The sequence below is a fragment of the Miniopterus natalensis genome, chromosome 1 (genome assembly GCF_054644295.1).
Source record: "Miniopterus natalensis isolate mMinNat1 chromosome 1, mMinNat1.hap1, whole genome shotgun sequence".
NCBI classification, from domain to species: domain Eukaryota; kingdom Metazoa; phylum Chordata; class Mammalia; order Chiroptera; family Miniopteridae; genus Miniopterus; species Miniopterus natalensis.
The window spans coordinates 48387573-48402533 of record NC_142081.1 but is presented as its reverse complement, the minus strand read 5'-3'; the positions used below and the strand labels follow the sequence as shown (position 1 = coordinate 48402533).

At 39.7% G+C, this 14961-nt stretch overlaps 1 protein-coding gene across 1 annotated transcript in view; it reads right to left on the bottom strand.

The window, feature by feature from the left end:
• Positions 1 to 3024: 3024 nt before the first annotated feature.
• RFX7 (regulatory factor X7) overlaps positions 3025 to 14961 on the bottom strand; it is a 106105-nt gene continuing 94168 nt past the window's right edge. Inside the window, exons 7-9 of the mRNA XM_016224960.2 lie at positions 14237 to 14444; positions 10572 to 10867; positions 3025 to 9149 (exon numbers count right to left, since the gene is read on the bottom strand). Coding sequence (XP_016080446.2) covers positions 5880 to 9149; positions 10572 to 10867; positions 14237 to 14444 — 3774 coding nt within the window. The 3' untranslated portion in view covers positions 3025 to 5879. The remainder of the gene's footprint in view (positions 9150 to 10571; positions 10868 to 14236; positions 14445 to 14961) is intronic.

The following is a 14961-nucleotide window of genomic DNA, read 5'->3' as shown; positions in this document are numbered from 1 at the left end:
CAATCGCCTGGATCCTAGGCCAATGCTCCACCGCTGAGCCACGTCCGGCCGGGCGAGCTTGAGTAATTTAGAGGAAAGTTATGAAACACAGGTAAAATCCAAAAGCAATGAAAATGAAAAGGAAGCATAAGAGATGTCAGAATTAGAGGTTAAAGAAAAATAAAACCCGGATAACAATAAAACTTAATCATAAGTTCTAACCAGAATGGAAATTTCAAAAAAGTCACCAATTCAAATTACAGTAGATAGTCTGAACAAGTATCTGAAGTATAGCATAATGGGTAAGAACGAGGCTTGGGACCAAATTAACCACAGCTCTTCCTGTTATTAGCTTTTACTCCTACCAGTTAATTTCTGAGCTAAAATTTTCTCACCTGAAAAGTAATATTCTTTCAGAATTATTACAATGAGGAAATGAGAATATATGCAAAGCATTTAAGTGTCTAGTGAAAAGAAATATTCTATATATAGTAATGCCATTCTCATGATATTTATAAAATTATTTTCCCTTCTCTTGAAAATTACTTAGAAATAAAACCTATTTTGAAAAAAAAAAGTGTGTGTGTGTGTGTATGTATATGTTTTCCCCTTTCTACCCTCATAGTTCCGGAGCTGGTCATATACGTTTTTAAAAATTTCAGATGATATACTATTGATAAATAAGCCCAACCACAAATTTGTAATTCTAATTATTAAAAACCTCATTTATAGCAGCAACGCACATCAAAATCAACCTCTATAGATTTAACAAAATCAAAATTTTGCTCTTCTGTTATGGTGACAGGTGCTGAGGCAATTTGTGTTTATGGTAACACCTGGTTTTTCAGCTCCGAGGAGGAAGGCATTGCACCAGCTCACAGTTTACACCAGTGGTCTACTTCTAAATGTAGTCCTTTCGAAGAACCTTCTTTTGACCTGTCCTTGGCTCCTCAGTGTGAATTCTCACTTTTTTTACTACATAGCATATTATATATACCTCCAATGGGCACTTCTTAAAGAACATGTAATTAGTTTTTTATAGGACTGAGTGCCCCTTTACAGGCAGGCACAAGATTTAAGTCTCTAGTATCTTTCCTAGGTTATAGAACTCATTTTATTTTTATTATTTAATTGAATTTATTGGATGACACTGGCTAATAAAATTATACAGGTTCCAGGTGCACAGTTCCATAATACATCACCTGTAGATTGTAGTGTGTTCACCCCTCCCCCCCCAAGTTGTGTCTCTATCACCACTTATCCCTAAACCCTCCTCCACCCGACCCCCTGCAGCCCCAGCCATCACCGCAATGTTGCACCCTGGAACTCAAGGAAATGGGCCCTCCCCAAAGCTACAGAGGATGAATCAGGAATCTAAGCTAATTGGCTTTAGGGTAGGCCTCTGACCTTGTTTTGTCCAATGAGACTAAGTGGGGGCTGGAGAGTGAGACACAAGTGCCTAATGGGAGACTCTGGGATTTTTTTTCTCTGATAAAAGCTTGAGAGCTGCCTTTAGCATCTTCTTTGGAATGTATTAAACATATATTTGGAGCTGTGGCAGCCATCCTGACTGTGAGGCAACAGACACAGAAAAGCAATGTTGATGATGGAACAGAAACACAGTACTTGATAATGTAAGTATATATATATGTGTGTGTGTGTATGTAATTTCCTTGCACTGGACACTTGATACTACACTAAATGAACCCTGCCGTCTCCAAAATTCTTAACCTAAAAGTAAGTGTCCTTACGGTTTTAGCCGGTGTTAGGTTTTCTTTTACTTGCAACCAAAAGCACCTCAGGAATTATACAATTTCCCCCCCAGACTTTCATACTGGTTTATTATATCCCCTGGTTCTTGCTTTATTTGTTCTTGATTATTTAAATTTTCCTTTTCCTTCTGTCACTGATAACCCTAAAATACTTACTTTAAATGAACGTCTAGGTAGTTCATTACTTTTATCTTGAGTGATTGCTGATTGTCATTCTTAGGATTGGTTTCATTTTCTTCAAGTACTTTAGGATTTTGGTTTGAAGCTCATCGTTGTTGTTGTTAATCCTCACCAGAGGATATTTTCCCACTGCTTTTCAGAGAGAGAGGAAAAGAGGGGAAGAGAGAGAGAAAGAAGCACTGATGTGAGAGAGACACATCGGCTGGATGTCTCCTGCACGCGCCCCGACTGGGGGCCAGGAGCGAACCCGCAAGCCGGGTACATGCCCTTGACGGGGAATCAAACCCGCAACCCTGTGGTGCTCGGGCTGATGCTCTAAGCGCTGAGCAGCACCGGCCAGGGCTTGAGGCCCGTCTTGCGTGGGAGTCTTCCTGACCTTCCCCTCCTCCCTTCCGAACCCCTACTCTCCTTTCCTTCTGTAACTGCCTCCACACCTGTCCACACGCAGGGCTATCACAGGCCTACACAGACGAGTAGGCGGTTTGGCCCCGGCCCCGGCGACAATGGTATAGTCCCTACAATGTACGTTATGCTGCTTCGCCTCAGTTCCCAGAGCGAGGCGGCTCCACCTCAGACCCTTGTTTTTCATTACTCTGCAGGAGTTGAAATTTCTGGCTGCTCTTTCCTGCTTCCAGGCGTACAACTCGGGTTCTGATTTACAAGTTCGGTACGCTTGCCACTTCGTAGTTCTGGTTTGCCTAAACTGCTTTCAAATACAGCTGTGCTTTAAAAATCTTCTCCATTTTTTCTATTATTTTTCTTTTCGAAGCTCCAAAAATTTACATATCTAGGTACTCCACAGGTTAACACTGTAAAGCCAACATTATATGAATAAGCAAAAGATGGGTTTTTTTGGATAACATAAAACTCTATGCCACGTGCCACCTGCTGGTGACAGATCCTAAGTGAACAGCAGAGTTCGGGGGAGTCAGGGCGCTGCACCCTTCTGGGTGAAGAGCAGGGAGCAGGTCAGCAGCCCTGTTGTGCCCTGTACTGATTCTTACCCATTTCCCCATATTTCATGAGCTCAAAGAAGAACGGCATCAAGTCTGTTTATAAACAGATCCCATAAATCACCTTAAGATCCAGTCAGTTTAATATAAAATGTTTTTAATTGATTTTGAAAACATTTAAAAAACAATTTTTGAGCACTTTCAATAAAAAAGGAGAACTGAAATGCTACTGCAATATCCAACTACTGTAGTTTTAGCAGGTACAACAGACAACAAAACATTGGGGAAATCTGACTTTTTGCACTAAATGAAAACATGAAACAGGGCTTGTTTTTGTCATTTATGGTGTAGGTAAGCACATTATAGTACAAGACTCTTATATGAACCTCAGATGCACTGCACAAAACACTTTCCTTCTTTTCAGTTCAAAAGTCAGTGCTTATTGCAATTATATGCAAAATTATTTACTTCATGAAGTCTTATCATGATAAACAGTATGCAAAATGTTTTAAACATCAAAACAATGAAAATAATCCGAGAAAAGAACATATTCAACAATAACTAAGCCGAGTTAGTAAACATAAAAAAAGTAAATAACTTGTGAATAACTATGCTTGTCTGGTTGACACGGAACCAGTTTCAATACAGCCAAGGGAAAAAAAAAAGTGGTTACAGGAATACCTAGTACTGTACAAGATAAGTCAATAACACTCATGCACATTTTGTGATCATGTATTAACATGGTGAAGCAAACTAAACTTAATTCTTCCTGCTGTAATATTCTCATGTAAGAGAATAAGAAATAGAAATATCTCATTGAGATCAATGCACATTGCTACATAAGACAATTTTATCTGTCACTTTGATGACATTTTTTGTCTTTTCATAATGAAACACATTTAAAAAGTTTAATCTGTGGACTGTATTGGTTGCATTTATCCTAAGAGATGTGCCTACCACAGGTTCAACAAATTTAGTGCAATATATGAACCCCAGAAAGTTTGCTGGACGAATTCAACCAAATTTAAAGTGTTTGCTGCAATACTGTACAGGGGTTAAAAATCCTCCAGTTTTTATTTTATTATTATTTTTTATCAAAAAAGATTTCCATTATTTTTATATTAGTAGGAAGCTAATAATGTAAACATGGGATTAGAATGGCCTCAAAACCTCTTCAGAGTATCTCGTATAGAAAGGCTCCCATCATCTGTTACAGAAGTCGCACAGTTTCCTTTGGGTATTGCATACTTTGGTGTGCAGTAGTGCTGTGTCTCAATGTACAGTGAAGAAATAACTAGCATCAAGAAAAAATATCTAACAGGTCATTAAATCAAGATAACAGCAAACATACACAAATTGCCAATAACTAGGACATATCGATATATAAACCTCTGAGCCAACCCTAGCACCATTTATTTATCAAAATATGTTAATACCCTACCTTGCAAATTTAGTGAACAGTGAAACCTTATTAAATTAAACCCTTCATCACAACTGTTAAATATTCATTGATTGTAGTCTTCTGATTGGCTTACTAATTGAGGTAAAGGAAAACTTACAGCTAGGTTCAAGGTAGCAGAGCAACGGTTTAAATGCCAGCTTTAGGAGTCTAATGGCAATTTTTAAATCATCTCAAAGTAATCTTGAAAACAGCTTAATGGAGCGGTCAACTAGTGAGTGGACTTGTGTCAACATGAAATTCATAAATAATTATTCATAAAACAAAATGGGAGCCATTGAGAGAAACATTTTAAAACAAATCCTGAGTGCTTATTTTGCAATTGTGATTATCACAATAAATAAATTAAGCATGTAATAAAATGCTCCTCTTCTTCAAGTACTATCGATATCCCCCTTTGTTTTATCAGAGACATAAAGGTTGGTGGCTTCAGACCTCAGGTGGTGAAATGTTTTTCCTTAGTTTTTCACGTGACCTCCCTCCTGCTTGTCTCTCAAAGAGGCCCCATGCTCAGACTGAATTACCACGTTTGGGAGGAGTGACGGGGTCAGTTACAAAACGGAGGACTGATGAATATTATAAAAAAGCTTCAAAATAAACCTTAAATAGAACTTTAGTATGTGCAGGCAGTCACTGTGAGGAAACAAAGAAAAAAATGCACTTATTGTCCTTCTCAATTCCCCTGTCTCAGTTACCAAATGATAAAACATAAAATATTTTTTTCTAACATGCCTGTTTCATTCCACTAAATCATCATGTTTGTAGTTACTTGTTTTGTGGGCTTCCGTGTGTGTGTGTGTGCCAGCTCCCTATTAAAATCAAAATTTTGAAAGAAGATTAATGCAAGGTCACAAATATAAATGGCTACTAGTTTTTCCTTTTAACAGTTATAGCGCAGCTTTTGCTTTCCTTAATATTTAATTTTTCATTATTTTTTCCTATTTAAGCCCTTCATCGCAGGTGCAAGTGGTACTGAAGTCCCAGAATGTCCTAGAGAGAATTTTCGTTCTACAGTAGCTCTATGCTTCAAGCCTAAATACTTATAATAACCTGAATATTATCCCTGTTTCGAGGAAGAACTTCTTGCCTACAATTCACCTTATCTATGATTTCATAGCTAAAAGATAATGCCAACAACAACAGAAAGCCTATGCCTACAATCAATGGTTTCCTCTAAATTCTGTGCAGACCAACCAATGAATTAAAATGAACTTACACAAAATAAAGATCTAGACTGCTCTTGTAAAAGCTGGTTAGTCAACTGTTTACTAGCAAACAATGTGATTAAAATGGGGAACATTATGAAATTTAAAACCTAATACTCGTTCTTCTACAGCCTACTGTCTTTTCAGAAACTTTTTAAGAACTGAGGCGAGTCTAACCATTTCCTATTGAAGAAAACCACTTCTGCAGCAAACTCTTTTTTAAAATGTCACAATTAATAGTAAGTGTTTCTGCTGCGGGAGGCACTTCCATTAAGACAAATACAATACATATGTCTTTAGATACAGTGTGCTACATGTTATAAAACACAATTTAACCCAACATTTCAACAGTAGGATGGTCCTTGCTTTCTATCCATTCAAAACCTGACGAAGTCATAGAGCTCATAGACTCATTGCAGATTTGTTGAAATAATGGGTCATTCTTTAATTCTTCCAGTGTAGCTTCATCATCTTGTCCCTGCTGACGACCTGGATCAAACAGTAGATTCGGGTCTAAAGTGTTCAAATCATTGATGCTGCCTGAGAGCTCAGAAGACAACCTGATATCGCTTGAGAAATCAGCCGCAGTGTTAGTGAGGTCAGGTGCTACCTGACCTACCAGCTGCTGGTTGGTTTGCAAGCTGTCTCCACTCAACAGGTCTTTAACAGTGCTACTGAAATCTAATTGTTGCTCTCCAATTTCTGATTGTGCTTGATTATCTCCAGGAGAAAAACTGATCTGATCGGTGCTATTACTTTTGGTGAGGTAAGATGGTGTTTGGAATTCATACACAGAAGTGCTGGAATCGATCATATTCTGAGGATTGGCACTAGGAAAAACAGTGGAAGTTTCCAAAATCTGAGTGAGATTCATCCGAGCTGTGTAATTGGAGGGCAGGTTGTTCATGCCCAAACCTCTCACTGCATCATCATTGTCAGAATCGAGTTTACTCAACAAAACATTGGTTATTTTTTTACTGTTTGTTTGCTTCTGAAGAGCGTTCGGGAAGGCTGTCTGCATCATGACCGTCAATGGGACTGACTGACTTCTTTGAGCTATGTTGTTGGCACATGCGTCTGTGTGAACATTTGTAAAAACATGAACTTCTGGGGTTACTGGACTTCCAAAGGGGGTCACATTAGATCGGGGGATATTAGATACTGGATAGAGGGTGCTTCCACTAAGATTACGTTGGCGATGAACAGCAGGGCTCACACTCCGGCATCTGAAGTTGCTGCTGGCAGATGAATTAGTTCCTTTATTATCGAGAGGGGCAGGGACGGCAAAACCCTCCTGTTTGTTGCTGTTATTTACAGTGGCACCTTGATGCTGCACAGGAGAGACAGGAGTCAAACGACCAAAATGAGTGTCATGATGTCTGGACTGGGACTGATAAGACTGTCCAGGCACAGCAAAAGCATGAGGTTTCCTGAAACGGTCTTCCACCAGTTCCTGATAGCTTGGGAGAATGCCGTGGCCAGAAACTGATGAACTGCCAACCCCACTGTACCCATTATTCATCCATTCAAGCTTGGTTTTGTCAGGGTGTGTGGCCATGGGTCTTTGCATCGGTTTCACAGGACTACTTGAGACAATGCTGGCATCATGATATGCCATACTGGAGCTTATAGGGGTAAATGCAAATGGATTCCTGCATTCAACAGGGCTGGGAGGAACACTACTGCTGCAGTTAGAGTGTGGAGTACCGATGGGTGTATGTCGGCTACTTCCTAAAGCACTATCCACAGGTGTGGTCTGGGCTAGCCTGGAGCAAGGGCTCTCCCGTGACAGACTCTGAGACCCAGCAATCATTTCAGATGTTGGGGTTGGGGTTGGGGTTGGGGTTGGAGTAGGAGTAGGCGTGGGAGTGGGGGTGTGGATCGGAGTGCCATTGCTATGGATTGGATGGTAGAAGTGGGTGCTGGAGGCATGAGATGACATGGGAGCTCCTGGAGTTACGGACTGATTCTGAAGGGTCATTCCCAAACAGTTACCATAAGAATGAGAATTGTTCATTGACATTTGCTGCTCCATAAGCACCAGCTCTTCCACGATACTATCTTGTGTGAGTTCATCATCAAAAGGAAAGTAGCTTTCATTTGTTTGGGAAACAGAAGGCTCAAACTCTTTCAGCTCGGACTGTAGAGGTAACTGATCTGAAGACTGTGCTTGTATTTGATTCAAAGACGACTCCTGCATCTGGCTATGTAGCTGCTGGGTATATGTGTCCTGCGGCATTCCTTCCAATTCCCAGACAGATTTCTCTAAGTCACTGATATCAGAGTGCTCAGGAATCGTCATAACACTGACATCTTGCTGTTGTTCACAGGCGGCGGAGACAAACTCAGAGTCCTTAGTCATCTGCTGCCATTCGTTTGGATTAAAGCTGCCACCTGTTTTTGAATCGCTGTCCAAGAGAAAGACACTCCCTTCAAGTTTTACTTTTATATCTGGAGATGACGACGGTGTTTGCTGCTCCAAAGCTGAATCACTGGTAATAAGGGCTGAACTCAACGGCTGGCTTGCCATTACGTGTGAGTTGACATTTATTGACATCTTGCTAGGAAGAGGAGCACCTGCTGCTGAACTTTCTGCTTTCCCTGAATGTGGAGCCTTTTGGTCCTTCTTAACACTGCCTGGTTTCTGACCTTCTAGGATGGCTGCAGAAAGCTGTTCCACAATGGGTTTCTTTACCGGAGGCACCTGGGACTCTTGCAATGCAGAAGACGGTCGCTTTCTTGGACTTTTAGTGCATAATTTAGGGTCTTTATTTATTGAGTCACCATTAGATGGTGAGCTGGTGCTGGTGAATGTTAAGTTCTGAGTGGCAACTGAGAGAGTGATAGTGCTTTGATTATTGCCTGTCGAAGTGCCTGGTGGAATCTCATTACAGCGACTCTTACATTTGGTCCTCTGGTCACAGACCTTAGTTGCTTTTATTTCGGTGACACCTTCATTTGAAGGTTTTTGCACTACTCCATCTGTATGACTTTTCTGTCCCAAAAGGGCGCTAGGCGTTTTAGGAGCTTTAGTACCATCAGCGTTCTCTTGGCACTGCACGGGGTGCTCATCTGATGACATTTCCGGTTCCATTTTGACTTCCACGGCAGATGCTCCAGCGGCACCACTGGTCTTGGATCCAGGAGACTGAAGTGAAACAACAGAACCATTCTTGATCTGTGGGAAGGTCCTTGATTCCTCTGTTGTTCCTGTAGCACTGTTTACTGAGGCAGAATGTTTCAGGGGGGCACTACTGTTGCTGGGCGTGAGGGATATTGCTGTCATTTTCACCACGTTTAGAGAACTCATGTGGGAAGTGGGTACAACAGCAGTTTTGATGGGACTGCTAGTAAAAAGGACAGTAGTTGGAGAGCGGATGGTGAGTGCACTGGTGTTGGCTGGTTTAGGTAAGATCTGAGGGTAGCGGTTCCGGGCAGAACGGTCCCCACCAGGACTGGCTGGGACGTTCTGAGGAGTCTTTGGTGCCTGTTTCACAGACTGCATGTGCTGAGTGACCACTTGTACATTGAGGGGAAGAACTTTGCCATCAGAAGAACTCATTGGACTTGGTGATGTTACCAATTGCCTGGTCCGCTGGACCTATTAGAAAGAGAAAAACAAAAAAAATCAGGTTTAACAAGTCTAGGATATTAACAGTAATCACATATATATATAGTATTAAGGCATTTTCATAAATGTTATGCTAAAAAGAAACAAAAAAGACAGTTCCTATGTTAGATGAGAGTTCTTCTACATTGAGTTCTATACAGACATATATTAATATTATAATAAATGCAACATAAGTGCAATATAGTTACAAAATATGATATATAAGAACACTACTAAGATAATGAATATTTGTTAAAACAATGATTTTTAAGGAGATTATAGGAAGAGGAGATAAAATCCTGAAGAAACACACAACTGTAAGGGTATCTACCAGGAGTCTGTGCCAAGATGACTCACTCATGGGGAGACTGTCTTATAAATGGTCTGCCTTGGACATTAGTAACTAAACCACAGTGGGCGGGTCTCATATAAAACTACTGTCTCCAAGTTTGCTCTATCGTGAATAGTGCAAGAGTATGGTTACCAGGTAGTTTTAATGACATGATAACAATGATAAGAACAACAACAAAACAACAATAAGATATCTCCTTAATGATATCATCTATAATAACATAAAATACCACCTTGTTTTATTAGCATGATGCACTCTTATTTTATTTTTTATTTTTTTAAAAATATATCTTTATTGATTTCAGAGAGAGGAAGGGAGAGGGGGAGAGAGAGAGAAACAACAATGATGGGAGAGTCATCACTGACCAACTGCCTCCTGCGCGCCACCTAACTGGGGATCGAGCCCACAACCCGGGCATGTGCCCTGACTGGGAATGGAACTGCGATCTCCTGGATCCTAGGTCGATGCTCAACTGCTAAGCCACACCCAGCAGGGCAATGCACTCTTATTTTAAAAGCCCCTTTCATCATAAGTTGAGTTGTGTGAGATAGGAAAGGAGAAGACTGCAACCTCTATTTGTTGATAAGGAAATAAGACTCGGGGTAGCTAAGGGACTTGCCCAAGGTCCTACATCTAGCAAGCCACAGAGCTAGGTCTATGTGAAAGCATCATCAGTACACATTACAATTTTGCTCCATCTGAATGTTAAAAAGAAAAAAAGTTTAAACCCCCGAAAAGCTTATAACTGCATTGCCCTGGCTTAGCCAGAGATAAGACCACTCTGAAAGTGACTCCTCTCTTACACAAAGCTCTGACTGGCAACATGCTTATTTTACACATCCTGGACCTTTGTACTCTCACTTACATTTTATAGTTCATTTCGTAATCAATGAAGTATTCTGGATAAAAGGCAACCAGACAAAACTAAATTTATCCGTGGTCACAAAATCAGTTTATAATGAATCTACTCCTGTATTTTCCTCCTTCTTGTGTGCTACTTTTAATTAAATGATCGATTTCCCGCCATCCCGAGAAGGCCAAACACTGTTCAATGACATTACCGGGATGGGACTAGGGACAGCTGCCACAACGATACCAATAGGCTGAGGGGAGAGGATCGCGGGATTTCCATTGGAGAGACTGGTCACCCCACTGGCTGCGGTGCCTTCCGATTTCTTTGCTGAGGATTCTCCTGGCAAAGGGGATTGTAGTTTCTGTTCTTGCTGCTTCTTCTGGATTTTCCGTTGCAACTGCTGCTTAGCATCAATAGGCGACGGCAAAGTCTTCACTTGAGGCTGAAAGGAATTACTTTCAGCTGTAGGTATAAAAGCAGAAGGCTGGGTAATTCCTTTAATTCCTGAAAATAAACAGAAAGGAGAGGTGAAGTAAATACTCTCCTTCCTAAAAGGTGGCTAAGGCTCAATTTCTTTGCGTATGTGCCCCTCTACTGGACAAAGCAACCCAAACCAACAGATTTTAACTCACAATTTCTTTATAAAGCAGAAGTATTAAGGCTTCCAGTTTAAATACATTTGTCAATACGACTTTAGGGGGAAACCTTAAAAAATATGATTTAACTCTGGTGACAGTTTCAGTTAAACCAACAACAGAAGATTTTGAAGAGAAGGAGCTGTGTCATAAATGTGCTCAAGCTAAGTAAGATAAACAAACGCCAAGAGAGCATGTTTCACATTTTATTGGCAGATATCCCTCCCTCCTTCTCTAATAGAAATTCATGAATTTCTATGATTTTAATATTCAGCCCATGAGGGGCATTCAATAAGTATTTGCTGAAACTATACATATCTTAGAAAAAAAAATCGATATGGAAGTATTTAGTTCTCCCAGAAATTCATGAAAATAGGTACTATTTTAACTGCTACTGTATAATTATGCCAGCACAACCTATGAGAAATTAAGCAGGTTCTTAATAAGACTGAGGTCAAGGTATCCTGAAAAACTGTTGCTGAGAAAACTTTTTACTGAAGTAGTAAGATCAACACTGAGAAAAAAGAATTATAAAATAAGCAAGAGATAAATTTTAATTTAAGGAAAATTGATCATAACAATTTTAAAATTTAGGGTGTGGCATTAGGGTCATCAGAAAGTAAGCTGTGGTTGGTAAAAACAGTGGGGAGAGGAAGTGAGCGGAAACACCATCCTTCTGGTACACCTTGCCATTCCTTTCCCCAGCCCTATTTCTGCTTTTCATTGTTAACAACGACCACTTGAGGAGGGGGAGACAGGAAGGAGAGAAAGAAGTGACTGTAAGCTCTCTCCCACTTCTCAATAATTACTCATCTTCTGACCCCTCAACACCTTTTATCTCCTAAGTATTCTTTTTCTCTCTCTTCAAATCCAACTCAAATGGCACGGCTCCCTCCTGGCCCCCAGCCTCAGCTCCGGCTTCTGGGCACCTGCACCCCTGAGAGTCCCTGCCAAAGGCTCAAAGCTGTCTTACCCCTCCTGCCAGGCTTTCTGACAGGAATGAGTTCCAAGCAGCTGACTTATAAAAGAACATTTGTAACACAGCCTGTTCTATATACTATGGAGACTAAATTTACAAAAAAACCCCCACCCACATATTCACCTTCAAAGGATGAAGATTACTACCGAAGGTATTCAAAAAAATGCAGCAATGACTGAGAACAAAATTTCAAGAGAGATTCTAAAAATGTTTTGAGTAATGACGCAATTTTTAGTCAAATTCCCAAGCTGACTACTTTCACAAAGGGAAAACACATGTTAACATTTGTCATTTTTAGTATTTTTGTTTAAAAACACACACTTCTCTTTACATTTTATGCTTTAAAAATTCATTTAATATTTCTTTCAGACTTTATGAGCAATGTGGCACACAAGACAGACAGATTTCCCCCATACCTCCTCAGTCCTCAACTTGCTGAAGTTCCCTTCTAGGTGTGAACAGGGAGAGGAGAAACAGAACACAGGGAGTTGAAGGGCTCCTATCTTTTAAAACCTCATTTTGCCAGAAGGTAACCATGGTGTCTTGGAGTTAACCTGGGCTTTTGAGACAGGCGGATCAGATTTAAAATCCTGGCCCCACTACTTATCTGCCTAAGGACAAATTACTTAACGCTCCCAAGTCGTTTCCTGATCTGTAAGATGGGACTGAATACCACCTACCTCACAGAAAGCTGGGGGAATACATGAGGTGACATACGCAAGCTATCTAGCTAGGTAAGGCTGCCCAAGCACTCTCCTGCTCACGTGTAAGTACATGCAAACAAATCTGGGTCACACAGTTTACATCTAGACAGGAAAATTATGACAAGGCTCTAGTAAGAGATTATTTTGCTGGAGTGGGTCCTCGATTGACCATAAAATAAAGGACAAAACAATCACAAACACACACATCATAAAAGTTTAAAGCTTCTGATAAGTATGAACTGAATGAAAAAATATTATTAAAATGATTAAGATAAAAAAGTGAAGTTATTTCAGAGACTATAAATTCTGGCTGAGATAAGTCTTTTGTAAGTTTAAAATATTTACAATTAACAATCAGAAGAATCATCTCTGGAAAACAAGTTTCATGTTGACACATTTTTTCATGGAAATTATAATTTCCTAGAGTAATTACCCAAGTTACACACTCTTTTTTAGGTTTACAAGGTAGGACCGAAATGAGACATTTAAAAATTTCTTTTGATACTTTGCACAACCATTAATTTAGGAAGAAGTAATTTATTCCAACAATACTGTCAATTCCTAAAACTATCAATTCTAAAATTCCTATTTGAATAAAAATACTCATTTGCATATTAAAATCCCTCTTATTTTATAGTAATGTTTCATACAATTTTTTAATATATTTTTATTTTCACGAGTTTATTTGAGCCAAACTGACCACATATGCAGGAGAGTGAAATACTCCAGGGGAATAACAGCTTTGCAGCTTCTTTTATGCATTTGAAGTTAAGGATGGAACTACATCGAGGTGGGAGAAGGCAAGGCAGGGAATGAATTACAGGATCATTAACAAGATTATGTGCTCTGTTTACCCCCTTCCAGGGGTATTATTTCTGGTATCTCAAAGGTGTGTTAACCTGGATAACCTAGGTCTGGCTTAAAACCCTTTATTAAAGAAGTTATAGGCTTGAGGCATGACTACCCACTCATGACCTTCCCAATTAGAAATTTATGATCAGAAATACAGTGCCTGGGGTGGGCAGGACAGAAGCGGGGTAGAGGGGGTCAATGGGGGGAAAAAGGGGGACAACTGTAATACTTTCAACAATAAAGATAAATTTTTTAAAAAGAAATACAGTTTATTTTTTGTGAGACTAAGGCACCTCTCATACTGTCCAGAGATCATTTTATTTATAAGCATTACTTTCTGGGATAGGAGTCTTTCAAGTAATTTAAACATTTAATCTTAGCTAATATTTGTTAATTTAGATACCCATATATACATGTATTCTTTAAATTTTAAAAGTTAGTATCAAGTGGGAATCTTAAGTTTCATATCTCAGCAGAGCAATACACATAACTATAGCTTTAAGCTTTAAAATGAAAGGACTGTTGTTATTACTACTTCTGTGGGCTCACAAATCTGTATGAACTTAGTGTTAAGGTACTTAGGAGTGAACTCATACAAACACTCAAAAGACAAAAAAGTTCTTTGGCTAAACCCTTCTTCTGCTACCAGCGCTAAAGACCGTGCCACCCCCTCAGCGTCAGCTTGTCGACGGTAATTCTGTACCTGGCGGTGCCGCTGCCATTACAGTCAGAGCTGCCATGGACTTGGTGCCAATATAATGACTTTTTACCAGGAAGCGGGCTAATTCCAAGACTGTGTCAAAAGGCTGGCTTAACACCTTCTGGGCCCACTCACACACGAGACGGCACGCAGAAGAAATGACTTCTTCATCGATGTTCTGAAGCTGCCCAGAAGGTTCAGCTCCTTCCAACTAAACAAAATAAAGACAAAATGTTAACTTTTTAAAAAAAGTTCAGAGAAATTAAACTGAAGCACATTCAAGATAAGTATTCTTAATTAGAAAATATAACTAAATCTTTCAGGTCAAAGTATCATGAGGTGATCTGCTGGCAGGCATGTGAGAGCCTTGCAAGGAAAGGGCCTATGTCTATCGCCACCGGTACACAGCCATCAGCAGCACTGTGAATACAGCATTTAAATGCTTGGTAAGAATATATGACATATTTTGAATGTTTCTAAAGGCTTTTCTGACATCACCAAAACTATACTACTAGTCGTACTTTCTCTTCTGAAAACATTTATAATATACATATTACTCTACAACTTAATTTTTCCTCCTGACAACATATATATTGTCAATAAATCTAACAGATATATTTACACATCAGTAAGTTTAGATCTACCTTGTTTCCCCTAATTTCAGAAGTCATGTTGATTTAAGTCATATACACTAACATTTTTCAGCCACTGTTGAATTTTTTTCCTCA